The sequence below is a fragment of the Saccostrea echinata genome, unplaced genomic scaffold (genome assembly GCF_033153115.1).
Source record: "Saccostrea echinata isolate AGI-Se365-2 ecotype Australia unplaced genomic scaffold, CSIRO_AGI_Sech_v1 ptg000012l, whole genome shotgun sequence".
NCBI classification, from domain to species: Eukaryota; Metazoa; Mollusca; class Bivalvia; order Ostreida; family Ostreidae; genus Saccostrea; species Saccostrea echinata.
Genome location: NW_026889761.1, coordinates 13,607,209 through 13,634,615, shown reverse-complemented (window position 1 = coordinate 13,634,615; position 27,407 = coordinate 13,607,209). Strand labels below are relative to the sequence as shown.

The following is a 27,407-nucleotide window of genomic DNA, read 5'->3' as shown; positions in this document are numbered from 1 at the left end:
TGTATAATACTGTCATTCTACGGTGGAGATAATTAAAGGCGAATATTCGATTCAAGTTCCTGAAGCTTCATCAATATTTTGACATACTAGTTTTCATCTTATAACTAGTATTGATTTAATTTCCCATCAAAATTGTTAAATATTTAAACACCGAGCCCAGTCTTTTCGTATTCACAGTTGCATACACATAGAGCACAGGCCTTTGGATCGCTTAAATCCGACTTTAAAAAATTGGGGTGTATTTTTTTTTAAAGTGATCTAAGGGCCTGTGACATAGAGTAAACTCCATCAAGGTGAGCTAAAAAAAAAATAACCATTAACATTTTTCCAAATCAAAATTACATAAAAAGAAACCCCGTATAATGAAACCAACCAACCACCATCAGCCAAAAAATAAATAAATTGGCAGCTCTTAAAGCGCCGCTTGCACCATTCACTACAATTAATAATTGATAAACAGAATTTTACATAGGTTATGGTCTAAAATTGTAACCGATTTCCTTGATACAAAAATGAAGTAGCTTTTTCAAATATGGTCATCATCTCCAAGTTTGTTGTTGTTTTGTTTGTTTGCTTCTGAAATCCGACAGAACTTCTGTTCTTTGAAATCAAAAAGAGGCTCAGGGACCTAGACTCGTTTTTTGGACAAATTGCACTACTATGTCAGTGTGATCTACATTTGGGTCAACATATACCGAGGTCCAACGCATATACATTTACAAGGTTGATATCCTTTTAGTATCCAAGCTGAAAGGATTTGACAATGAAAGATGCTAAAATTAGAAATACAGGTTACTGTGACCTACCTTTAGGTTTCACCCATCCCTGTGTCCCAAGATGCATCAACTTTCTAGATTTAATGCATGGGCGGATACAGGATTTGTGATTGGGGGGGGGGGGGGGGCGTGGATAATTTAGTTTAGGCAGGGGGTGAAGCCCTGGTGGGGGCTCAAGGGGCGAAGCCCCCGGAAGCTCCTGGGTTTTCGTGTATTTTAAGAGTAAAACCAGGCACAATAATAGTGGTATTGGTTAGTTTATATGTACCAAAGTTTGGCATTATTAATACTAGTCATATCATACTTTGAATAGATGGGGCCCAGGAGGCGAAGCCCCCGGAAGCTCCTGGGTTTTCGTGTATTTTAAGAGTAAAACCAGGCACAAAAATAATGGTATTGGTTAGTTATATACCAAAGTATGGCATTATTAATATTAGTCATATCATACTTTAAAAATTTTAGGGGGGGGGGGGGGCGTGCGCCCCCCACGCCCCCCCCCCCTTGAATCCGCCAGTGTAATGACTCTGAAAGTCGTAGTTTAAAAATATTCACAGATTTCAAATTGCTTAAGCTATATATGGCGTATCTGAGCTAAAAAGTGATAATACGAGATTGAGTCTATATACATTATAAAATATTTATTTTCAAATTAAAATTTTCACCGATTTTGAACTCGAATAAACTCACGTTTCTATAATTAAATTGACTTTAAATGTGTCTTTTATTTAAATCTGGAGTCCGTAAATAAATCGGTTATTGTTTTAATTTTTTGATATCTTTGAAACGCGGTTGATTTAAATTGTGTAATTTGCAGAAAAGTCCTATCTTTATATAAAGTAATAAATAAAAGTTAAATTTTGGTTATCTGAACTTATCAAAAATACGCCATATACGACTTTAAGCATAGAAAATAGATCATTGTGACCTATTCTTGGGTCAGTCTAAGCATTTTGTTATCCAAGATGCTTACCTTAAAGTTTTGAAAATGAATAGCCGTAAAATTCAAAAAAAAGTCATTGTGACCAACTTTTTAACCCACCATGAAGCTTAAATTGCATCTTGACAAGACCTTCCTTTAGATACCAACAATTATAGCCCATTGACCTTGACCTTGGAGTTTGACCTACTTTTAGAAAACTTAAACCTTGGCCATTACTTTGAGCAGTTGATGCTAGGGCTTTCATACTTCACATGTGCATTTCTTGTGAGAAGGCCTTCCCTTGGGCACCATTATTTTTGACCATTTGCTCATTTGACGTTTCACTTACTTTTGAAAAACTTTTAATCTTTTCCATATCTTTTCAATGGTTGCTGATAGGACTTTAACATTTCACAGGTATATTTCTCGAGACAAGACCTTATTTTGGGTACCAACATATTTGATTTGCATTTGAGAAAGATTAACCTTTGCTATAAGTTGCCAAACGGGGGCATCAGTGTTTCACAAACACATCTTGTTCTTTAAACTTGTCATCCTCAATAAGGTCACTTGCTACAAATTTTTTTCAAAAATTCTGAAAATAGACACTAGATTTATGTTTATATAAGTAAAAAGATCAACTTTAACACTGCAAAATTAATTTTAAATCAAGATTTCTCAATAGCTGTCCTCTAAACTGATAAAAAAAAATTGCATCTATTTATCAGGGAAATGGCATATATGAATTACAATATGCATATTACATATGAACATGAATAATAATTTCTTAATATTTTAGAAATTTGATATTTGCATCATTTACAACCAAATTAATAAAAAAAATATAATCACTGCATCCAATTTGTTGTTTGTAGCAAGTGTTCTTTAATGTAAATAAACAAGAACTGCAGCAAATCTATGCATTATAATCATCAAATGAACAGAACAGAATAAAGCATTTGATGACAAGTCCAATTTTTCAATGAAATGTTTTTAAGGAATAAAACCAAACACAGTTTTACTGAAAATAATGGTAGTATTTGAAGATATTCTGACAACAAGTTTGTAAAAAGAGAACAAATGGCAATATAGTACAGCATTCAATAGAGTGATAATGCTTCTGAATATATTGAGCAATGTGACTTAGACATCAAACAGTGCTACTGGCAGATCACTTTACATATATAATGTACATCTATCATATTAGAAGGGGGTGGGGGTTCAAACATATGAAGCTATATACAGGAGGAATGAGGTCAAAAATATTTAAGCTTGGATTGCTCCCGTCATTCTGTTAATAAAAATACACAAGGAGTCGGGAGACTGGTACGGACAGCCAGATATTTGAAAGGTGATTTTATGCTATGTTGTCACAACAATCAGATTCTATCATCCAAATTGTTACAAAATTGTGAAACAAATTATTTGGCAATAATTGTTTAGGAGTACTTGTATTTGTTAATTCTATACAAATTGGTTTTGTGGAAAATCTAACCTATTTTGTTATCTGCACATACATATTCAGTACAAAAACACAGATACATTCAAAATGATAAAAATAATATGGAAATATCTTTGGAAAACTTTCATGAAAATGTCACAATTATTGAAGTAACTTTTTTTCACCATCTACATACAAGTGAAATATTTACACTTTCTATATTAAATATTTTGATGATTATGCTATTAAGCTTGTAATATCTAAGACATTTATTATCAAAATGCAAAATAGAGAAGATATATGTACCGAGTAGTAAAGTCATTGTACATTGATATCCTATCAGTTAAATTTAACAAGGGAGATAAAAACAACATTACTGCATTGTAAACAAAAATATTGTCACAAATGGAATTTGGTGCACCAAATAACCACAATTATGAAACTGACACATTATCAACAAAACAAAAATACAAGTAATTGTTCACTTCAACATAAAATATCACCTCTCAGCTTTTTTTCTAGTTTAGAGATGCATTATTTAAAGCACTACAGAATAATGATAATCCGCGTGTTCACAAGCATACATATAGTTATTATAGCACTTCTTTCCATACTTTGTTATATATATTTCTGGGTATGGTTCCCCAATAACAAACTAAAATATGACCCTTAATAAACATTTTAAGTCTAAGCATTCATTTTCTTATTTTCAATAAATCCCTCATTGTCTTAAAAAGAGCACCTTTTAATAATCAATTCTTAGTACACAATTAAATGCTAGATGATTATCCCTGATTTCAAATTTTGATCCCCAAAAATTGTACAGGAAAATTGGTACCACATCTGTTACAGAGTTCACAGGAAATATTATGGTAAATACTGCAGTAAAAAGGTCAAAGAAAAGCAGATTGAAAAATCAATACAATTTAAATAAATCACCATATTTGTTATAACCAAACTAGACAGTTACTTATATATAGGAACTTGAAGTTTATATATTCATTCCTTTGTTTACTCACTGATTTATTCAAGAAATTATTTCAATTTTGAAAGCAAATGAAGGTATGACCTATTGCTTTCCACCCAGACATAATGATAAAGCATAGGTAAACCTCATGAACTTAAAAAATCCAGATACATGTACATCTTAGGCCCCAAAAAATATCTATAGTTTCTCAGGCACTGCTGAATCAGGTCACACACTGCCATATTGGACATACTTACTGACATACTGAAAGAAGGAAATCTCAATTTTCGGGGGGGGGGGGGGGGGGGGGGGGTTTCAAGGTGAAAAAAAAAATGAGTTATGCCCCTTTGCATAAAGAAAGATGTTTTAAAATGATAGTTAATGAACTTTTCTAAAAAAAATGTTTGGAGTAACATTATCTTAAGTAGAGTACATATTATAATTAACATAAGAGTACACAAAGAAAAGAATTAGTTGAAATCATTTTATTGACTGCAAGAGATGCCTGCTTCAAAAAGAAAAACAGACCTGCCTGTCGAAGTGAATTTTGGGCCTCAGAAGGTAAAGATTTTTTGGGGGGGGGGGGGGGGGGGGCTTACATTTACATTTTAATTACTCATTTATTTCCTTCAAACATGCAGTAATTGACAAATTAGGGGTTTGTGTCCCCATTTTAGCTTAGTGTCTTTAGTATTACACATTGTAAGTTGAAGATCATGTGAATGTATAACCTTAGAATTCCTTCAGAGGAATCCGCAATATAAATCACATCATTTGAGGTTTTTGTTGCTCTAAGTGTTCAGAAGGTATTGCAGAACAATACAGGTATTAATATTTTTTTTTACTATTACATGTATTTAAATCTATTTTGGTAATGCCCTACATTGAAAAATTCAAAGAATATCAGCAAGTTTTACACATGGTTAAGAAATGAAAATTCTGTCCAAGGGAAATAACTCTAAATGAAATATGACAATATTCTGCAGAATGAATTCATTCATAAAGCAGTATGGTTATGTGAATGTGTTTCAAAAAGTAACATCTCTCTCAAAATAATTCATCAACTACAAATACATGTAACAAGCAAAAATATATATATATAGTTGAAAGCACATAAGAAATAAAATATAAAACAAAGGAATGAGATTAGCACTTGTAAATTTTTCATTCACTGATGATAAACATAAGCATGTGCGCTATAGACCACTTAAGTATGCTATTTCAAATGTTAGTAAAACAAAGTAATCCAGATGTTCACACATATAAAAATTACCCCAAGCAATACCAAATACTGTTAATCAAAGTTATATTTTAGTGTTAGGTCAAAATAGTTCTAATACATATACTCTTAATAGTTTTATTAGAAAAAAAATTGAACACTATAGAGATAATACAAAAAAAAAGGTTCTGTTCAGATTTTTTTTTTTTCCCAGTGAAAATTTAAAATTGGGAAAAGGAGCTTCTACCACTCACTGAAAAGAGCTTCAGATGTAGGGCAGGCTATAAAGTATCAACTGAGCCCAAGAGAACTTGCTGCAAATCTCACTGTTATAACCCTCGAGCTATTCAATGATGTAAATAATTTACTTATCTACTGCAGCAGAGTTTTACAAAATACCAGTACATTATTTCATCCTTTCCACAAACTTTACAGAATATCACACGCCCTATAATATTGCAATTGGAATTCCACAAAAACACCTTATACTGGAGGTAGATCAATTTTCTTTGTAAAGATAATTCAACATATCTTTCAACTTTTTAAAAAAAAAAACTTTTGTTGAATGCTGAATATAAAATTTATAATTAAACTTGTATCTGTGATTCTCCTTGATATAAACCCAAGAGTTTTACTCTGTATGTACAATTGCTGTAAATATATTTACAGGATTACATTCTGCATTGTCTCTTTTTTTAGATCCTCTGATTTCCCCCAAAATTTAGAAAATAAATATTAACAATTTGTAGTACTTTGTTAGTGATAGCAATCACACGTTAGATATCAAATGATTAAATACAACAAGAACTTGTCAAAAATATGACAAAAAAAACATAGAAAAAATCTTTAGATAAAAAGGTATAGTTTTCTTTTCTTGGAATTGGCTCTCTAGCATGATAGAGAACTACAACCTTCTCTCATTCACTGATCCATAACAAATAGCTCCCTCTGATATGTCACACATGATCGACGCTGTCACACATGATTGATACATGAAGATGTATAATACTAGGATCAAACTGCTGTAGAACTCTTTGGTCTGTTTTTCCCCCTACGTTGAGCCAGAACAGAGGCTCCAACAGGTTCCAGGGTTGGTTTGGGAGTATTGTTCAGTGCCTTAAATGTGGCAGTCATTGCTCCCTGTTAGAGAAAAACAACACTTAAACTGTTAACTTGTAAAACAAGAGACAAGCTGTATAGAAAAACAACATTTAAAACTGTTAACTTGTAAAACAAGAGACAAGCTGTATAGAAAAACAACACTTAAACTGAAAACTTCTAAAACAAGCTTTACAGAAAAAAATCTCCAGATTCTACTTTTAAAATTTACCTACTGTAGATTAACTAACTAATAGTAGTTTAAGAAATATTTCTTTCATTGTCCATTGTACTGTATACAAAGAATTCTTCACTGCCATTTTATTTTTGCCCCTTTCACCCTCCTTGCAAGTGGGAAAATTTAAAATGGGGTGAATTCAAAGAAGACAGAGTTCTCTCTTTAACAAAACTGTACCTGGGCAAATTTAAATTGGGGCAAAATAGTTTGAAAATGTGAAAGGTTATACACAACACAGGGTGAAAATAATCCTTTATACAGTGGGTCTGGAGAGGAGGGCTGATTGCTACCACAAATATTTAAATAGCAGACATACTACCAAAATCAATGCGTTTCCATAATGTACAATCCCATTATTTTAGAAACATTTAAATAATTTTGTTTATTCCAAGGCTACAAGTTACCTTTACAAGCTGCGCATCTTGGAGAGTAAGCCTGAACTGTGGAAGAGCCTCTCTTTGAGCTACCCAAGGATGATTTAGGACCTGTGTAGCTGACAATCGGCTCCCAGGGTCAACATGTAACATTTTTTGTACAAGATCCTGGTCAAAAACGGAAGATATGATTAGACAATGCTACTGAATCAGAAGACACCATTAATACATATTCAAGTTTGTATAAAGTAAGATGTGATAATTCTGCTGGAAATTTCTTTCAGTACAATATACTGAGGATGTATTTCACACTTGTTGTAATGGATGGATAATAACTGTCTGCTTCATAATTTTCTGATAGCAGAGGCCTCAAACGTGTAGTCTGGTATTAATACCAACGGATGAAAACAGATAGAAATAGGTCACCTTCATAATCTTCTGATAGCAGAAGCCTCAAACATGTAGTCTGGTATTAATACCAATAGATGAAAACAGATAGAAATAGGTCACCTGAGTGACTTAAGTGAACTTATTAACATCAAGAATTTTTTTGTACTTGTGACATATCTGAAACTTGATGACATTGTGTTTATACTTAACTGAAAACATGGTTAGAGTGCAAATTAACAATCAGAACTTCTCAATATGTAATAGGGAAATATCAATAATGATCACAACTGACCTTTGCAGCTGCTGAGACAGAGTCCCAGTTCCCCCCTGCCAAGGTAAATTTGCCCTCTCCAATACGAGATAGGATATCATTGGGGGTATCATTTGGTCCATTGGCAAATGGTGTGTGCCTACAATTATACAATTAAATGTATGTCATACAACTACTGACAAACACACAATTCTTTCACAGCCTATTGTGGTGGTAAACTGATTTTTTGATTTTTTGAATTCCTACCCTGCTAGCATTGTGTAGAGGAGGACACCCAGACTCCAGATATCACAGGCTGCATCATAGCCTTGTCTTTTCAGGACCTGAAACCAAACAAACACCAAGGTGAGTTGGAATCTTAAAATGTAAGAAATGCATCACTTGAATGTATTGAGTCAACTTTCCTTTAAGGTTAACAATATCCAGAAATGTTATATATGAAAGCTAGTTGTGATTCATACAGGTACATTTATATAAAATATGACCAGTTCAAAATGCTCTCATACTTGCTCCCTATTACCAAAGTACATGTAAATGTTTATACATGTACCAGTTCAAGTTAAACATTAAATGCGTATTCTTTTCCTAAACTACAGGATAGTCATTGTAAAATACAGCATGCACTCAAGAATACATTGGATAGTTCATCCCAACTCAGGTTCTACAATCACACTGCAAGGAAATAAAGGAACCCTCCCAAGTTGTTAAACAGACATGTGGATGACCAATGTGTTAGTAAACATCTTTCCTCACCTGGTTGGCAAAACCATTCAAATCAGGCAGTGTTCCAGCTAAGATTTGCAATGGGCAGGGCAATTGTACCAAAGGCATAAAGTCCATTTAAGGATAAAAATGGATTTTTTGAGAGGAGCACTTGCATTTGAGGCATACTTATTCAGACCCTATTTGTCTGTCCTTAACTTTTTTTTACTTTTTCAGAATGGTCACGAAAAGGAAGCAGCCCACTAAAAAGAAATGGTTCCTGGAACTTTCAAGCAATATATATAAACTAACCTGGTCATTTGAGCTAAAGATGCTTTGAAAGGGGAAAAAGATGAACTATGTGATGTATGCATATCCTGAAAATGGGAAGCTACCCAATTTAATCTCATTTTAAAATGTTTTCATGAATGTGTATTTTGCCAGAAAAGGAATCCGATATGCCACCTTCAGATTTTAAGCAGTCAGAGAAAACTGGCAGGGTTTTATTTGAAGGGTGTCTCATTGATCAAGTAAAATTAGGGTAGAAGATACATGTGAGGGAAAAATTTTAACTTTGCCTGAGAAATGTATTTACAGTGGATTCTATCTATCTGCAGATTGATCATACGATCTTAGGAATTCTAGTGCTCTCCAAATTGTTTTAAATTTAATCAGTTGGCATGCTCACAATTGAGGTGAGCAGTTTTCTTAATCTGAAAATTAATCAGTTTTTCCCTTGGTATACTAAGCAAAATAGTCCAGGGTAAAAAAAAAGAAGCTTTTTAAAAATAAAGAAAATATATTAACATTTTCATCTACCTCATAAGAGAACAGCTATTTCTCTGCATTCTTGAATGCGATGTGAAATTACATAATGCTGTTTTATGTCCTTTACTGTGTATTCAATGTGCTTGTATAAGGATGAATTCAGGAGATTGATAAGGTTTGTGTAAACAATCAAATTGTTGTATAATAATGCAAGCAATCATTACAAGTTGAAGAAGGGCAAAGTGTGCCACAAGACAAAGAGCAGGTGCTTGGCTATTTAAATATGGCTTAGCTGGAACACTGTTCGATCTCACACATTAATTATAAAAATTAATATTTTTTAACTATTTTGGCTTATTATGGATTTATGACAGACAAATCACAATCAATAAAAAAAGTCTAGCAAAAGCAAACAGAAGTACTGCCTTCATGCCTATCAATCAAACATTTTCATGGAATACTTTTCAATGTTTACACAAGAAATAAATATATATCTAAGACATCTTTTTTTCTCTCTAATTTACTGAAAGAAGTAAAAGAACACTCTATCCTGCCACCCAAACCTCTTACCTTAAAGGATAAATTGGCAACAGAATTTGGAGTGCTCTAAAATAATATTATCTTTTTGTTGAAGTACAGAGTCAGTAATTAATCAGTTATAAGCTGCCCGAAATGAATTTTAACCTGACCCCATCCATCTCAGAATTTGAAAACTTCAACTCGGTCCCTAAATCTATCTTATAGTGTCCAATTTTATAACTGAACAAAACTACAATTCTTATATTTTTAAATGTAAGCCTGCTTTCAAGGAAAACTCCATTGGACAAATTTCACAGCAAGCAACCTAACACAATGTTTTCCACCACCTTGCTAAAACAACTCACCTCAGGTGCCACAAAGTTTGCTGTGTAGCATGGGGTCATAAGAAGGCCGTTGTCTGCTCTCAGCTGCTTTGCGAATCCAAAGTCGCAAATACGCAGGCTGTCTGGTGAGCCTGAATTATCAGCGTACAGAATGTTGGATGGCTTCAGATCTCTATGTACAACCTGACAGTGAACAAAAAAAAAAAAAAAAACAATGTTTCTGTTATCCCAACCCTCATCCAGTTCTTTTCATACATGTATATTCATCTGAAATCATTTCACTTTTCATGGAAGTTTTAAACAAGAATATGCCTATCTTTTTAAAAATACTCAGTGTAAATGAGTATCAGTATTTGCTTTACACTTTGCAGTCTTAAGTCAGACCTGAAACTTCCCCCTCCCCCCCCCCCCTTTCTTAATATGGCTTCCTTAGGTAGTTTAATTTCAAACTAAAATGACAGAGATACATTTATTTACAGACCAGACACTTACTCCATTTGCATGCAGATATTCTACAGTCTTAGCTACTATTTGTAGAACTGCACTGGCTTCCCTTTCTGAGAAGAATCGCTGCCTTAAGATTTTGTCCAATAATTCTCCACCTTGCATTAACTCTGTCACCATATATACTTTATTGCCATTATCAAACACCTGAAAGGACAGAGGGATAACATCAAACTTTCATTGGTACATGTATGTGTATTGGAAATATTCACTGAGGACTACTGTTAAATGTATATGTACTTGCATATAGCATTTGGTGTATTGTCTCCTTCTAAAAAAAAATCCAGCTTTAACACATGAACCTAACTCCTTCCTGCATCATATATTGGTATTCCAAAAAGAAAAACAAATTAAATTGAATTCTTCTTTTACTCCATATATCTCGAGACTGATCTACTTACATCTCTAAGGGAGATGATGTTTGGATGGTGACCAAACCTCAACAAGATTTCTACTTCCTCTGATGGGTCCCTCTTCTCTTTGTCCATTATCTACAGTTACAATGTACCAAGACATAATAAAGGAAAACAAAATTCATACATGTACATGTTCTTTTATACAGGCACTGACATTATTTCATAGAGCAAGTTTTCTTGTAACAGGTATTACCGGTATTTATTGTTCTCGAGAAGATTTTTAAAAGATTTTTTCCTACATATTCCTATACAAACTTGTGGCCTCACCTTACCCTCAGGGGTCACGGTTTGAATTAAATATTAACTAATAATGGATTTGCTGTTCTTGAGAAGGGAGAAGGACATTTTAAAAAATGCAAATCTGCACTATGTAATGAAGCTTTCACATGAGTTTCAACTTTTCTGGCTCAGTGATTCTTTAGCCAAAGATTTTAGAAAGATGCCATTAAATTTTCACTAATTCTTAACTATCTCCCCCTTGAAAGAGGGCATGGCCCTTCATTTGACAAAATTGAATCCACTTCATCTAAAGATGCTTTGTGGCATGTTTGTTTAAAATTGACCCAGTGGTTCTAGAAAAGAAGATTAAATTGTGAAAAGTTTACAACAATAACAATGACTGTAAGCAAGGGAAAATTTCAATCAGAAGAGCTCAGAAGAATTTTGCTTAGGTGAGCTAAAAAGACAGGCAGTTTTGAATTACTAATCCGAAGTTGTAAATCTTACCTTGACAGCAAATTGCTGTCCTGAGCCTTTGTGTATACAACGCTTACACACAGAATACGATCCTATTCCAATATCCTGAAATGAATACAAATCCATTACTAAGCACTACTAATGATCAAAAGATGAGCACAAAATAATTAATATCTATACATGAACTTTAGGGTCTGACCGCATGTTTCTTTAATATCTGTTTTGTATCTCTTCAGAATATACATATAAAAAAATTATTCATAGTTATCATTATCTTGTGGCTCCTAAACTGTTTTCAAATTTTTTTTTTAATAAACATAAATACATCAAAAATTGTGATATTGACAACAAAGTGATTTCCAATAGGATTACATAGGAAACACCATCCTCTTGCACAATAGCCTGGTATTAAAGTACTTCAGTTTTTTTGTGAGGACTCTTGTTAAAGTAGCAATACTTCACTGACATATTCTCTAGAAAAAATATATATTATTGATGATTGTGTCTTCTGACCTTAAAGAATGAATAAATGAAGTTAGTTTTACAGAGAAAATTTTTCTCCATTATACTTCCATTTTTTCTTTCTTCCCCTTACATGCCATGTTGGTTATCAATAAAACATACATGTATTTTAAAAAAGCAAGTAATACAAATTACCTCTTTTGTTTCATATTCATCTGAGAAAGCTGTACACTTTACACCGGGTAGCTACAATAGCAAGACAGGATTTATATATAGTTATTTTTCATAGTTATATTAAGAGGGAAAAAAAGAACTGTTTAAACATTACAAAAACATTGTTCTGAAGGATTTGTTTGCATGGAAAGAATTTTTTTGATCTCACAATCATATAAACTTGCTGATTTTAAGGCAATTTGATTATCTAATGTAGAGCTTACTGATTTTAAGGCAATTTGATTATCTAATATAGAGTTGGAAACATGGTTTTCTTCTCCTAGTAAAGCTGGTGCCACAAAACTGAATCCTCGGAATAACTCATGGGCTGTAGCACTAGGGGGAATTCCTGGGGAATCTTTAAACAAAGTCAAAGAATTTCAAATAATATTTTACATCAATTTTTACAAAAATCAATTAGTTTTAACTCAATAACTGTATACACATAAACATATATACAGGGTGTCCCAGAATATACGATACCATTTCAAGATTCTGTAAAACCTAATGTAGTGAATATTGAATTACAATAAATGCATTATAAACATTGCATATACTGTCCAATTTTATTCACATAATTTGACAGTCATTAAAAAGAAAACAACAAAGTGAGTTCACTTTTAAAAATGTTATGGTTTTTAAATGATGCCCTCTGAATGACGTTCTATTTGTGTAAATGATGATGTCTAGACATTGCACAAAGTTCCTTAACTTGAGACAACAGTGCCTGTCTCGGTAGTAACTTCTGCATTTTCATCAGAGGTAAACCTTTTATATATGTTAAGGATTCTGGTTTGGGTTTAGCAGCAGTAACCTAAGACTAGGATGATAATTACAGTTTCAAAATGAGGGTAGCTAGCTCTTTTGATAATCCATTTTGATCGAAATTGCAGTTTTTTGCAAAAGTTTGATGTAAATTTGATACGTTGCAATTTCAAAAGTGTGAGAATTTTTTTTTAAATAATTTGTCTTAAAAAAATGTACTTATTCAAATATTTTTTGAGACATATATCAAAGAAATTGGCCTAGGGATGTGTTTGTGGCAGGTATTTCAAATGGTATCATATATTTTGGGACACCCTGTACACTAGACAAAATTGCCAACACACCATTTAATATTCTCATTTATATATTACATTTATTTAATCAGCACAATTGAATTCAATATGCAAGTTTGCCTTATACAGCCAAATTGGTGTCAAATTAAGAACCCTCCTATCTGTAAACCAATTTCTTGAAGCTAACTGTGCACCTTTTATCGACCGATATTAAATATTACCTGGTATTACCTTCACCTATAAATGCTACATGCCAAAATGGGTTGAAATTGGTTCAGAGGTTCCAGAAGAAGATGAAACTGCTCAAAAGTTAACAGATGACGCTTGACAAAAAAGATAGCCATAGATCACCTGAGTCGCTCAGGTGACCTAAAAATTGGTAGTATTCTTACCAGTTTTGGCACTTAAATGTCTTATTTATAACTAATGTAACAAATTTATACATTAAATAGCATTAAATACAGCATAAACAAGTTTGGGAAAGTATATATGAATTTTCTATGATGATGTGTTAGCAATTTTGTCTAGTGTACATGTAAATTCCATCTTTGAATCACATACATATACATGTACATATCAGGTCTATATTATCCACCAGACACACTCATTTCAAATCCTCAATTATCATTGAATTAGGGAGAAAAACCTGTTATCTAAAATTCCAATGCATACATATACATAGTGTCGTTAACTACTCAATTACCTTTGGGTGTGCGTGTAGTGAATTCTGGGTCAAAATAAAATGCATCATCAGTCTGTACCACAGCTGGTTTAAACGGAGGATTTAAAGCACGTTTATAAAGTTTATCAAAGTCTATATTGCTGAAAAAGGGTTGTTTCTTAATATCTTCTATGCCATTTGGTCCTGAGCCTGCAATAAGTATGTCATAAAGAATAATGACTTTTCTAACAGAAGAAATAACTGATCAATTTTTCTAAACCTCTATTTTTGACAAAAATGTTGTATACCTTTAATGAAATATTCACAATTTTTATTAACCCATCAAATATATGTTATACAAATAACTTCTTTCAAAAGGAGCAAATTTGCTCTGAATAGTCAGAAAACGAATGATCACCTGAACATCCTGTACATATTTCTGTTACATACCTAACCTATTCAATGGATTTCTTTTAAACAAAGCACGTAACAACTGTTGAGCGTCTGAGGACAAAAACTGTGGCATTCCTAATTTGGCTCTGAAAAATAAGAATTACATCTTTAGTCTTTTCTTAGAACAGTGTAAAACACCAAGCATAGTCTTTAATTTATCAGGATATCTGTGAAATAAGGCAGAGATTTATTCCACTGTAACTTCTGAACAGGACTTTTACAAGAAGTAATATCGTCAACTCTCATCTTGACAAAATAGTCTTTCTTACAACTGGTGGGTAAAATTTAGTAAAAGACAGAAAAAAACTAACTTTCCTCTAATTCTTTCCTCTAAATTTCTAATCTTGGGACATGGAATTTTTTTAAAGAAGGAATATATTGCTCACTTTAAGATTTGAGTCATGGTATCTTTTCTATTTGATCCTTGAAAGGGGAGAGCACCAGTTAACATCTCAAACTAAAATAGAAAAGTGATAATGTATTAACATACTCTTACAATAACAGTAAACCAAACCAGATCCTGGCCTGGGTCTCAAGTTTACCCCATTGTTCAATGTATATACATGTAGCTCCAAATCAATATTAAAAATAATAATACATGCATAATTACAAAAAAATTAAAATTAAAATCCAACATTTAAAACAAACATAAAATCCATTCAAGTTTGATAACTGAAATAGCTGTGAAGTTCATGCTGTAAAATATCAGGTAAATATTATCAAAAGTGTGCAGACAACGGACTACCAACCATGAGGACACCGAATGACCACCAGTCAGCGGCCGTACTGTGACCCTTCCTGTTGACCACCTCCGGGGCCATGTATTCTACAGTTCCACAGAAAGAGTAAGTCTTTTTCTCCTCAAATATTGATTCTTTGCTCAGACCGAAATCGGTCAGTTTGATGTGACCTTCATGATCCAGCAGAATACTACATCAAAATCAAAGCATAGAGGTTAAATTGTAAAAATTTGTTACCATAACAATTGACTCATACTTGAAAATGACAAGAAAAAATACTTTTTCATAGTGTGAAGAAATACATATCATTACTATAGCCATTGATAATGTACATGTAAATTGTCTACAAGGATTTGCTTCTGAAATTCTCTACATTCTTATTTATATGTAATAATTAATGAAGAATAAGAGAATGAACAACAACGATTATTCTATTTACGTGAACTGCAACATAACTTCAAAAATATGCACTATAAAAATGATATTGCAAAAATTTGCCATATCAGTCACAGAATGCATTTACATGTAGAGATCTCACAGCTGCTCTGATGTATGGATTAGATTGGAAAGACACAATCTCACTGTAATCAAGATTCTTCAATCATATCAGAGAAAGAAAGGCAATGGATAACACGAGACTTACTTCTCAGGTTTGAGGTCTCGATAAACAATACCAAGGGAATGAAGATGATCTAATGCGAGAGCCAGCTCAGCCAGGTAAAATTTGACATCTTCTTCTGTAAACATTACCTGTCAATATTACACGCCATTCATTAACTTAATACATATAAAGTAAAACATTACATGTCAATATAACATGAACTAAACATTACTTGACAATATTACATGTAACTGATTGATGGTATAAACTTTGCATGTCAGTGATCAAATGAATAAATATTACCCTTCAGTTATTAACTGTATACATTACAGTTATTAACATTACATTACATACAAGTTATTAATGTACACGTTTTATTTAGTTAAAAGCACCTACACTGTCCATTTATTTAAAAATCGTTTGAAATAGACCATCAAATACAAAATGATCTTTTACAAGGAAGGAACTGAGCACATCTGATCAATAAAACCATACGTGTGGGGTGTTTTTTTTTTCCTATGACAATTCTTTACAAAGAAAAACATGGCTTTGAAAAAATATTTACCCCAAAATTATTAAATTCCCCTCATTTGTTTCTGAGGGAAATGCAGCAGTCATTATACAAGCCTTTCTACTGGTTACATAACTATCTTCCTGTTGACTTTATGCTTTTTTATCATGTCAGACTTTTTCTTGATGGTCTTTTTTTTCATCTCGTGAGATAATTAGTGTTTGTATTAAGGGAATGATAATTACTTTAATGATAAGTACGATGTTTGTCCTTCTTGTTAATTAAACTGTCATTGCTGCAGTGCACTAAACTGTGGGGGTTGGCAGTATATTGATTTTGGGTAGGAAACCATGATGCTAACAACAATAGGACACGACTGAGGTGTGGGGATATTATATGTATTCTACAGGAAACCAGGAAATCAGCTTACACAAGCTATATAAATATATAATAGCTTAGTAATATCATCCAATTCAAACAGCCACAGTATCCTGTGAACAGCTATGTTCAATATTAACTTTGAGAAATTATATCACACAAACACAAACACCCTCAAACACAAACAACTATTCTATATAATCTTTCAGATCTTACATGTAAATTTGATAAAAAAAGGAGAAGGCATTTTGTTTTTAAATGTCTAACTGAAATTGGACCTAACCATAAGTAGTAGTCTGGGAAATTGTATAGACAGGTAGACAGGCAATGGACACTTTGTCATCATGTAAGCTTGTCAGGTCTATGACTAGCAGGACTGGGTTTTTTTTTTTTTTTTTACCTCACTTGTGTTGAAATGGGTTTTTTTTTTTATCACAAATACATTAAAGAAGGTATATTTATAGACATGTACATACCTCTTTTGATAATCTGGTAAATAAATCCCCCCCTCGGAGGAACCCTAAGATCAGGTATAACTTCCCTTCTGTCTGAAATGCTAATAAAACAGAGACAAGTTATCATTCTAGTAATTAATTTGACATTATAAAGTTCTTTCTCTTTACTGTAGAGAAAGTGCATCACAGTAAGTGCAATTACAGGCATATTACACAAGGACCAACCTAGGGGGCAACTGAGGCAAATTAGTCACTTTTGAGCTCGAAATTCACCGTAAATGGAAGTTCATATAGCATTAAAATCCCCACCCCCTGTTTAAATCATAAGAAATTTATCAATTTTATATATCTTTGATGTTATCACTTCTGAAATGAGGTGAATAAAAGCAGGACACTTGATCTGCTGCTAACTGACCACTGCAATTATCATGATTATGTCTCCCTAGAATTTGAAACTTCTAAACTTCTCTGAGGTAGAAGTGATGTCTTCCTAAATTTGGGGTCTAGGTTGGTCCCTGATTACATATGAATTACACAGGCAAATAAAATACAATGTAGAACCTACTATGCAGACCCTAGCATCAATTTTTCTTAAATTTTTCAAGAGAAATCATTATGGATGACACTCATTTACATGTAGGTCATGACAAAACTAGAACAATTATGAAATCTGTATTTCTGACACAAATTATAGAATTACTATGAACATTTATAAGATTTCCAATACAAATATTAATACTATTACTGTGACCTACAATACACAGTTAACAAAACAATGGAATCCATTGGTTGTTATTAAATATTTATAGTACTTGGAACAGAATACTTGCCATAATGAAGTTTGACTATAAACGGATGGTTGACATCTGCTAGAATATCTCTCTCCATTTTGGTGCGTTCCCTATCTCTTACTGTTGAGAACAAAAAAAAAAAAGGACTACAAGAACAGTGTATTTTCTCCCTAACAGGTCATTAATTAGCTCAAAATTAATTTCTGCTTCACTTTCCCCACATATTTCAAGTAATTCTGAAAATCACTCTTTGAAACCAATTTTCTGATGAAATATTACACCAAGACTTGCCTAAACTGAACATGTTCATAATTAGTGCCAGAAATTTTAAACATCTGGAAAACCTTGAACATATTTTTAATGGTATCCAAATGTATGGATTACTAAAAGTTCAGCATTGCACAACCTCCAGCTATGACGATTTATACTAGCTTTGTAAATTAGACAATCTGCTACCTTTGAGTGTGGCTTTCTTTAAAACTTTCATTGCATACAGTGTCCCTGCATCCTTTCCAGTGATCTTTCTGACCAGGAATACCTACAAAATTTAAAAGGGTAACCTCAATGTTCTACCAAAAAAAAAAAATCTGGTCTTCGTGTTTTTTTTTCAGCTCTTTTCTTACCAAGATTGCCCTTACCTTTAAACTGTAATGGTTGATAAGTTGATACAATAGAATAGATCTTAATTATATTAATGATTTATTGAAAAAATTCTATTATTGATATGAAAAAGAAGATGCTAAAAAATATGACATTCTTTTCTTACATAACTGTTGCAAGTTTTATGTAAAATCATAAATCAGTGATGTTGCTAGCATGTAGGTATTTTCTTACATAACTGTTGCAAGTTTTATGTAAAATCATAAATCAGTGATGTTGCTAGCATGTAGGTATGCTTGTATGCCAAAACCATCCACATTATTTTTTTCCAAAAATAAAAAAAAATTTAACGAAAGAATGTTTTTCAATAAATTTCTTTCATAATCAAAGACAATTTGGTTTGTGTTACTGCAAACCAACTTTTATCCACAAGTTTCGCGACCTTCTTTCATTCGAGAATATTTCTCGTTGTGAACCAATTATTCATCTATGTATTTATGTAGAATTTTGGCTTCTGTCACAAACATTAGTAGTCGCAGATGGATTCCAAACTGAAGTATCACAAATAAAAGATATCGCAAATAATAGTTGGTTTACAGTATCTACACACTGCACATTTTTGAGTCTCAATCTAACAATCCTAAATTAATATTGTCAATTTCTGTGAAGCATCAGGAGTCTCCCCCTGGACCTTCTGGGTAGGGAGGGGTTCAATGCAGTCCAGATCCCCATACAGTCAGAAAAGCATCCACATAGCTATTTCTGCCTTGCTATGCCACTACAAATCGATTTATAATAAATAGGGATGCGCTATTTTATCGGTATACCAGTATATTGTGATTTTTTTTATTGCATGATACATATCGTGATACGGAGACTTAAATACCGGTATTTGGTACATAATTAAAAATTCCAGAAATTATTCATTTATTTCTTCGAACTATTAAATAAAAATTACAGTAAGTCTAAAAAATGTTGAAAAAAGTTAAACTATGGCATTTAAACATGCTTTATATTATATAAATAAAAATGAAAAAAGTGAAGTTATTTTTTTTCAGCGTATTTGTAAGAAAATTACAGAAATTCATTAGAATATGTAGTAAAAATTCCGTGTAAAAATATCACGATATTATCGTGATATTTTTAAGAAAAAATCGTGATATATCACGATACGAAATTTTTGGCGGTACCCATCCCTAATAATAAATATACAAAAAAACAAGATGTGTTTGTGAAACACTGATGCCCCCGTATGGCAGCATATGGTGAAGGTTAAAGTTTCTCAAATACAAGTCAAAATCCAGGCCAAAAGATAAAAAATGTTAAATTTGAAAGCCCTAGCTACAACTGTTCAAAAGTTATGGCAAAGGTTAAAGTTTTTTTAAAAGTAAGTAAAACATCATATGTAAAGAATGAAAGCCCTAGCACCAACCATTCAAAAGTTATGGCCAAGTTTAAAGTTTTTCAAAAGTAGGTCAAACTCCTAGGTCAAGGTCAAAAGGTCAAAGTGGTTGGTATCCAAAGGAAGGTGATGTCACAAGGATTACATATGTGAAGTATGAAAGCCCTAGCTCTAACCGTTCAAAAGTTATGGCCAAGGTTAAAGTTTTTCAAAAGTAGGTCAAGGTCAAAAGGTCAAAGAGGTTGATATCCAGAGGAAGATCTTGTCACAAAGAAAACACATGTGACGTTTGAAACCCCGAGCACCCACTGTTCAAAAGTTATGGCCAAGGATAAAGTTTTTCAAGGTCAAGGTCAAAGTTGTTGATATCCAAAGGAAGGCCTTGTCACAAAGAATACACATGTGAAGTTTGAAACCCCAAGCACCAACTGTTCAGAAGTCATGGCCTAGGTTAAAGTCTCATAAAATTTTGCAAAAGTGGGTCAAACTCCAAGGTCAAGGTCAAAAGGTCAAATATGATGGTATCCAAAGAAAGGTCTTGTCACAAGGAATACACATGTGAAATATGAAAGTCATAGCTCCAACCAATCAAAAGTTATGGGCAAGGTTAAAGTTGACAACAGACAGACAGACAAACAGATAAACAGACAAACAGAGGTCAAATATGATGGTACCCAAAGAAAGGTCTTGTCACAAGGAATACACATGTGAAATATGAAAGTCATAGCTCCAACCAATCAAAAGTTATGGGCAAGGTTAAAGTTGACAACAAACAGACAGACAAACAAACAGACAGGACAAAAACAATATATCCCCTGGATCTTTCAATCCGGGGGCATAAAAAGTTAGCACATTCCAAACATGGTCTGATAAGATTAGGACTCTTGGTGTGCAATTTAAGATGCTAACTCTGCATTTATGAAATATTCTTGCAGCATTAATCTACTTATTTCTTGTTATTTGAATTTCAGGAAAATATCATACATGTTTGAATTTGATAGAGGATTAAAATTTGTTTAGCCTGTTGCACAATCCCACCCAATGTTTTATATATACGTATTGAATAAAATATTAAATTACAGCACATGTAACGTGTATAAACATGATTTCAAAATGAGATCATTGTTACCCAAAGTTCTAACAATACTAAAGTGACTGAAATTGTTTTGAATCAAAAACTTTCAACGCAATGGGAAGATGAACATCTTTGAAAGAACTGTTAATATGCTTGGCTGGACTTCCCTTTGGATTACAAGTTATTTTTATGCTTTTGCAATGAACACTTATGAACAGTAATTCTATATATCATTGGAACAGGTTTGTGAATCTACTTGGGATTGAACTCAGAACCTCTGGTATGCCAGATACACTGTTTATTCATATTCTCAATAGAACTGAGGGAAAACAGATCCACAGCATTTTTTTTACACTGTAAAATTCCTTCAACAAGGCTAGTCTTCCAGCACTGTCTTTTTTGTCTTTTTCTTTTTTTTTTTTTTTCTTTTTTTGCTATCTCGTTCAGCAAGCTTAATGGTGAGCACCGACTATTAAATAGCCTTTTACATCCCACTTGATATCAACAAATCATTAAGCTGATCAATGAAACCGCAATATCAACCACATAATCCCACAGAATAATGCAAGCCATTCCTTGCAGTAAATTACTTTTCAGTTTGATCAGATTAAGACGTCCTTTGACTATTGCAGAAATCTTCAACAGATTGCTTTATCAAATAGTATGGAATTCAATATTTAGAATGAAACACTAGAATATGGTAAAAAAACAATACAATAGTTATTTTTCGAACAAATGTAAATGCTTCCTATTTGCTTTTCAATGGGGAAAAATAATAAACGTGAATTATAAAACAATGGGAACAAAACTGACTTCATGAAAATTGCCTGAAATTTACACAGGGGGTGTGGGGGATCCTGTGTTATGCTGAACCTTTTATAGTGTGAAAAACATTGTACACAAACATGACAAAGAAGGAGAGTCTCACGAGAATATGCTGTGGTTTCAACATTTGACGATATGAAAAGTCTGTATATTCCAGTAATATGCAAAAATCTTTTTTAAGAGTACAATACTTCAAACCTGTTCTACCAAAGCTTGAATTTATTGGAATTTTCATGTGATTTTACCCTTTGGTTAAGTAGATATTCTAATTGATGTGAAATCATGTCAGATGGGTTAACTTTGAAATTATTTCCTCTAACCTCCACTTAAGGCTAGACTTGCATAAATCTTAAAAAAAAAAACACTTCCTGAAGAGCAATCCTTTGACAATTATATAGTAACATATATTTTTGAAATTCTATGGATATTTTGAATGTTAGAACTACACAGAAATATAAATTTCCTTGTTTGACTACATGTATCAGTGCATCAATTATGTGTTTACTTGGGAATGAGAGAGAAAAAGAATAAAAAGAGAACCAAGGGCTTTGTCAGTATAATATAACCAGACTTGTCAAAATTTTGAAATCACCATCAGACGTTTGGTCTGTTAAAGTCAAATGCTCTGTCAAACCCGACAAAGTTTTGTCAGACCAGATACATGTACCCTATTTCAATGCTGAGAAAGGAAAATAAATAACTCCACCAAAATGCCCTTTATAATTTTCAACAGCCTTCAATCTCACAAATTTCTTTTCTTAGGATAGAGAATCTTTAATCAGAGACATAAATGACATGTTGTATGTCTATACTGTAACAAATTTAATTGACCATTGTCACCACATGGCCATCTTTTCTGTTTTTGTGACCTTCACCTGTGCATCCTTATCCCAATCTTTTTAAAATTTGAGTCATGCTCGATTTTTTCAAACAGTCATTTAGACCGACATTTTCATGAAAATTGTCATCCGGACAAATTTTACAGGCCTTGCCGACAGGACCGACAGTTTTCAACAAGTCTGTATAGCACTGTAAAGTATCCAAAGATAATACAAAAATAAAACAAAATAAACTGAGAAATGAAGATATGTTTCCCAAACTCAAGAGAAATAGGATGATCAGGCATAATTTAATAGTCTAGTACTCAGTAGCAAATCAAATTACATCTATTTACTTGCTTGTACTTGCCAGTACTAATATCAGGGATTTATCAGTACCTTCTCAGGGGCCGAAATTCGGCCCCATTCCCAATTGAAAATGAGTTCAATTTTTCCCAATTTGGTAGTATTTTTTCCTAATTGGTGAACAATGCTTTTATATTTAATTATCTTGGAAAAAAACTCAGTAAAATTGTGAGATTGTCTGTATTTTTCATATATTTATCTCACTTAGTAAAGCTACAGTCATAACACATTTTAAAACACTGTTGGTAAACATCGCCCACTTTTAATCCGAATTTCCTCCGTTTTTCTGAAAATGGTGATATTGTGTAATAATATAGATTTATTAAGTTATTTCCATCTATTCAATTGATCTATAAGTGAATGGTAAGAACTGTAGGCATATATTTCAGATAAAATACATATTTTCAATGCATTTTTACATATTAAAAGGGGACTGAGAAAATGTGTACTTAGTATAATTATTTGCAGGAAGTGTATAATCTCCAGAAATAGATTTTAATCACCTAAATTGGAATCTCATACACACATGTACTACCCTAAGTTGCATAAATACTTTGTACTCATTGAAGTCAAATTTAGTTTTATTAGTCTATTATTGATAATTGATCTTGTAAATGATGAAGTTGGATCAATTTATTTAATTGATTGGTTGCCAAAAATTAGTGTTCATGCTGAAATGTTAAATGAATTACACCTGAATACACATGACGTTAGCAAGACTTTTTAAATTTTTCCCAATTTCAGCAAATAACCGATAATATTTTCCCAATTCCCTAAAAATGGCGTTTCCCAAAATAGGCTGATAAATCCCTGAATATACTCCCATTATTTATCCATGTATTAATTATCCATTTTTTCTACAATGACTATAGGTCAAGATCATGAAACACCCTCAGTTCATAAGCAATCTTTGTGTGAAGTGGAAACTCCCAACATCCCAACATTATTCTCTATAAGAAAGATATGGACCAGGAACATATTATGAACTTTTTCTTTCAGTGACCTTGAACTTGCCCAAATGACCTCGCATCAAAGTCATGACACACCCTCTGGTCATAAGCAAACTTTCTGTAAATGAGAACTCGCCAAGTTTATCCACAAGAAAGATATGGACCGGATACGAATTAGGAACTTTTTCTTTCAGTGACCTTGAACTTGCCCAAATGACCTTGGGTCATAACACACCCTCAGGTCATGAACAATCTTTCTATGAAGTAGTAGATTCTAATATTCCTCCGTAAGAAAGATATGGACCGGATACGTTTGCACAGCTGGACAGACAGACGGACAGACAGACGGACAAACTGGCAAGGTGATTCCAATATATCCCTCCAAACTTTGTTTGGGGAAGGGGGATAAAAAATGTTAATACAGAGCCCTGTTGGATAGAATTGCAGAGATTTTTCTTCGAAGTAGAGTGCTGTAAACAGATTTTACAATATACAAGGGTTGTTCGGAAAGTTTGCAGACCATGTCAATCTTCGTTGTACTTTTTTCAAGAAATTTAAAATGAACACATTAATATATGTAAAAATATTTATTTTGTTTATGTGTGAAATTTCATTCCATCTGATTTAAAAGAAATCATGTTACTTAACTTTAAAATCAGCATGTTTTGTAACCACGGAACAACCTCAAAACATTGTAACATCAAAGACATAGCATCATGAGGTTCTCACAAATATTCCCCCTATACATTTCACACAGTATGACCCAATACCTACTTATTAAAAATGTTTCTCTATTACGTGAAATTCATTTTGCAAACAATTGTTTGCATAATTTTGTTTGCCAATGTTAAATTTTTTGGGCGTAACTGTGCTTTCACAAGATCGGGAATTTGTGAAGCGCCTATCTCTTTTCCTTGACTTACTAATTTTTTAAAGTTTTTGATCAGTTTTTTTTTTTACAGACAATCCATTTTCTCACAGATCATCCTTCCTCTGATACAGAGTTTCTATCATTCAAATACCACCTGTGCCATTTGCACACACATGCACGACTCGTCTTTGACATATTCCCTGTTTCCTCCAGCATTTTCATATTTTTTTCTGGAGTTTTCCAGAGTACAACACAAAATTATGCCATTAACTGCTGCTCAGTGACGTTCTACGACGTCATCTATTTTGCCTTTTCCAACGAGAACTGTTTTTCTTCTAAAATTGATTTCTTTTCAACAAAGCAAAATATTTAGTCATAATTTTGAATATAAATTTATGTAAGAATTTGTAATTTGAATATCCAGAATTTTTTTTGTTTTTTAAGTCATTTTACAGAGGATATGCCTATATAATATATTCAGTGTATTGTTTGAACATGTTGAAAATTTCTTAATTTTGACTTGCTCCATGATCCAATTTTCACACTTATAATTCTGAGTAAGTCTGAAATAAATTAAAATATTTATAAAATTTTTAATACAAATCATTAGAATTAATTGTTAAAATATTTCTACTAAATTTGGATATAATATGATGTTAAGTAAAAAGGTTTTGAACTTTTGACAGAAGCGAACTTTTCTGAACAACCCTCGTATAGTGAGATATATCACTTTAATTATATTGAATAGTTTCATCTTAAAATATTGCTATAAAAATTAAAAGGAGAAGTAAGTTGATGTGATCTAATACACGTAGTATTCATGTACAGAATGAAAATATTAGACATTAACATTTTAGCAGGAAGAAGCTTACAGAAGATGAGGAATGAGAGTGAGGAAGGTGTACCAACGACCCTGTCTTGTGTGTGTGGAAGTCAGGTTAACTAATCTGACAAATTTGGTACACCAAATATTGTACTTTCCCTTTCAAAACCAAATGCTAGACTAGTACAATGGAAATAACAGAGAAACATAGCACATGTTCAATTTTAAGAATATTTCAATAGAAGAATGTTATAAATATTGCCATCATGATTATACCCGCACTTTCTAAAGAAAGTTCGGGTATATTGTTGTTACTCATGTCTGTCCGTCCGTCCGTCCGTCTGTCACACTCTTCTTTCACAAACTCCTCTTACATTTTACACAGTAGCCTAATCATCTTTTGGGAGATGTTTGGTGGTGCCATGAAGATGTGCAGTAAAGTTTCAGAATTTTCATTTTCACCCTGGGGGTCAAATGGGGGTCGAAAAATGACGTTTTTTATGCAAAAAACCCCTGGTTCCCTCAACTCCTCTTACATTTTACACAGTAGCCTAATCATCTTTTGGGAGATGGTTGGTGGTGTCATGTAGATGTGCAGTAAGGTTTCGGAATTTTCATTTTCACCCTGGGGGTCAAATGGGGGTTGAAAAATGACGTTTTTTATGCAAAAAGATCCTGGTTCCCAGAACTCCTCTTACATTTTACACAGTAGCCTAATCATCTTTTGGGAGATGTTTGGTGGTGCCATGAAGATGTGCAGTAAAGTTTCAGAATTTTCGTTTTCACCCTGGGGGTCAAATGGGGGTCGAAAAATGACGTTTTTTATGCAAAAAACCCCTGGTTCCCTCAACTCCTCTTACATTTTACACAGTAGCCTAATCATCTTTTGGGAGATGGTTGGTGGTGTCATGTAGATGTGCAGTAAGGTTTCGGAATTTTCATTTTCACCCTGGGGGTCAAATGTGGGTCGAAAAATGACGTTTTTTATGCAAAAAGATCCTGGTTCCCAGAACTCCTCTTACATTTTACACAGTAGCCTAATCATCTTTTGGGGGATGGTTAGTGGTGTCCTGCAGATGTGCAGTAAGGTTTTGGAATTTTCATTTTCACCCTGGGGGTCAAATGGGGGTCGAAACATGACGTTTTTTATGCAAAAAGCCCCTGGTTCCCTCAACTCCTCTTACATTTTACACAGTAGCCTAATCATCTTTTGGGAGATGGTCTGTGGTGTCATGTAGATGTGCAGTAAGGTTTCGGAATTCTTATTTTCCCCCTGGGGGTCAAATAGGGGTCAAATTTTAAAAAAAAAAATATTTAACATGTTTAAACATCCTGGTTCCCAGAACTTCCCTTATATTTTATGCACTAGCCTTAAATCATGATCATTTGGAAGATGATTTATTTTGTCCTGTGGATGTGTAAAATGGTTTTAAAATTTACATTTCCATGTGGATAGCAAATAGGGGCAGGAAAAAAAATGGCCCCTCCCTAACCCATGGGGTCATGATTTGTACAAACTTGAATCTACACTTCTTGGGAATGTTTCCATATTAATCATGCTTTTGTTGTTCTTAAAAAGAAGAATTTTGAAGATTTTTTTTCCTTTTATTCCTCTATAAAACTTTGATCCCTTTTTGTGGCCTGACCCTATACTCGGAGGTCATGATTTGAAAACTAGAAATATGTCCATAGGACATAAATGCCTCACCGAA

The 27,407-nt window shown here is 33.0% G+C and overlaps 1 protein-coding gene across 1 annotated transcript in view; it reads right to left on the bottom strand.

Annotated features, from left to right (window-relative positions):
* Nucleotides 1-4,434: 4,434 nt before the first annotated feature.
* LOC133185398 (ribosomal protein S6 kinase 2 alpha-like) overlaps nucleotides 4,435-27,407 on the bottom strand; it is a 33,832-nt gene continuing 10,859 nt past the window's right edge. Inside the window, exons 4-21 of the mRNA XM_061320575.1 lie at nucleotides 18,422-18,503; nucleotides 18,005-18,085; nucleotides 17,196-17,275; nucleotides 15,873-15,979; nucleotides 15,239-15,419; nucleotides 14,876-14,946; nucleotides 14,487-14,575; nucleotides 14,079-14,246; nucleotides 12,542-12,675; nucleotides 12,300-12,350; nucleotides 11,673-11,747; nucleotides 10,932-11,021; nucleotides 10,519-10,677; nucleotides 10,048-10,209; nucleotides 7,940-8,016; nucleotides 7,715-7,832; nucleotides 7,063-7,200; nucleotides 4,435-6,462 (exon numbers count right to left, since the gene is read on the bottom strand). Of these exons, the coding sequence (XP_061176559.1) occupies nucleotides 6,337-6,462; nucleotides 7,063-7,200; nucleotides 7,715-7,832; nucleotides 7,940-8,016; nucleotides 10,048-10,209; nucleotides 10,519-10,677; nucleotides 10,932-11,021; nucleotides 11,673-11,747; nucleotides 12,300-12,350; nucleotides 12,542-12,675; nucleotides 14,079-14,246; nucleotides 14,487-14,575; nucleotides 14,876-14,946; nucleotides 15,239-15,419; nucleotides 15,873-15,979; nucleotides 17,196-17,275; nucleotides 18,005-18,085; nucleotides 18,422-18,503 (1,989 nt within the window). The 3' untranslated portion in view covers nucleotides 4,435-6,336. The remainder of the gene's footprint in view (nucleotides 6,463-7,062; nucleotides 7,201-7,714; nucleotides 7,833-7,939; nucleotides 8,017-10,047; nucleotides 10,210-10,518; nucleotides 10,678-10,931; nucleotides 11,022-11,672; nucleotides 11,748-12,299; nucleotides 12,351-12,541; nucleotides 12,676-14,078; nucleotides 14,247-14,486; nucleotides 14,576-14,875; nucleotides 14,947-15,238; nucleotides 15,420-15,872; nucleotides 15,980-17,195; nucleotides 17,276-18,004; nucleotides 18,086-18,421; nucleotides 18,504-27,407) is intronic.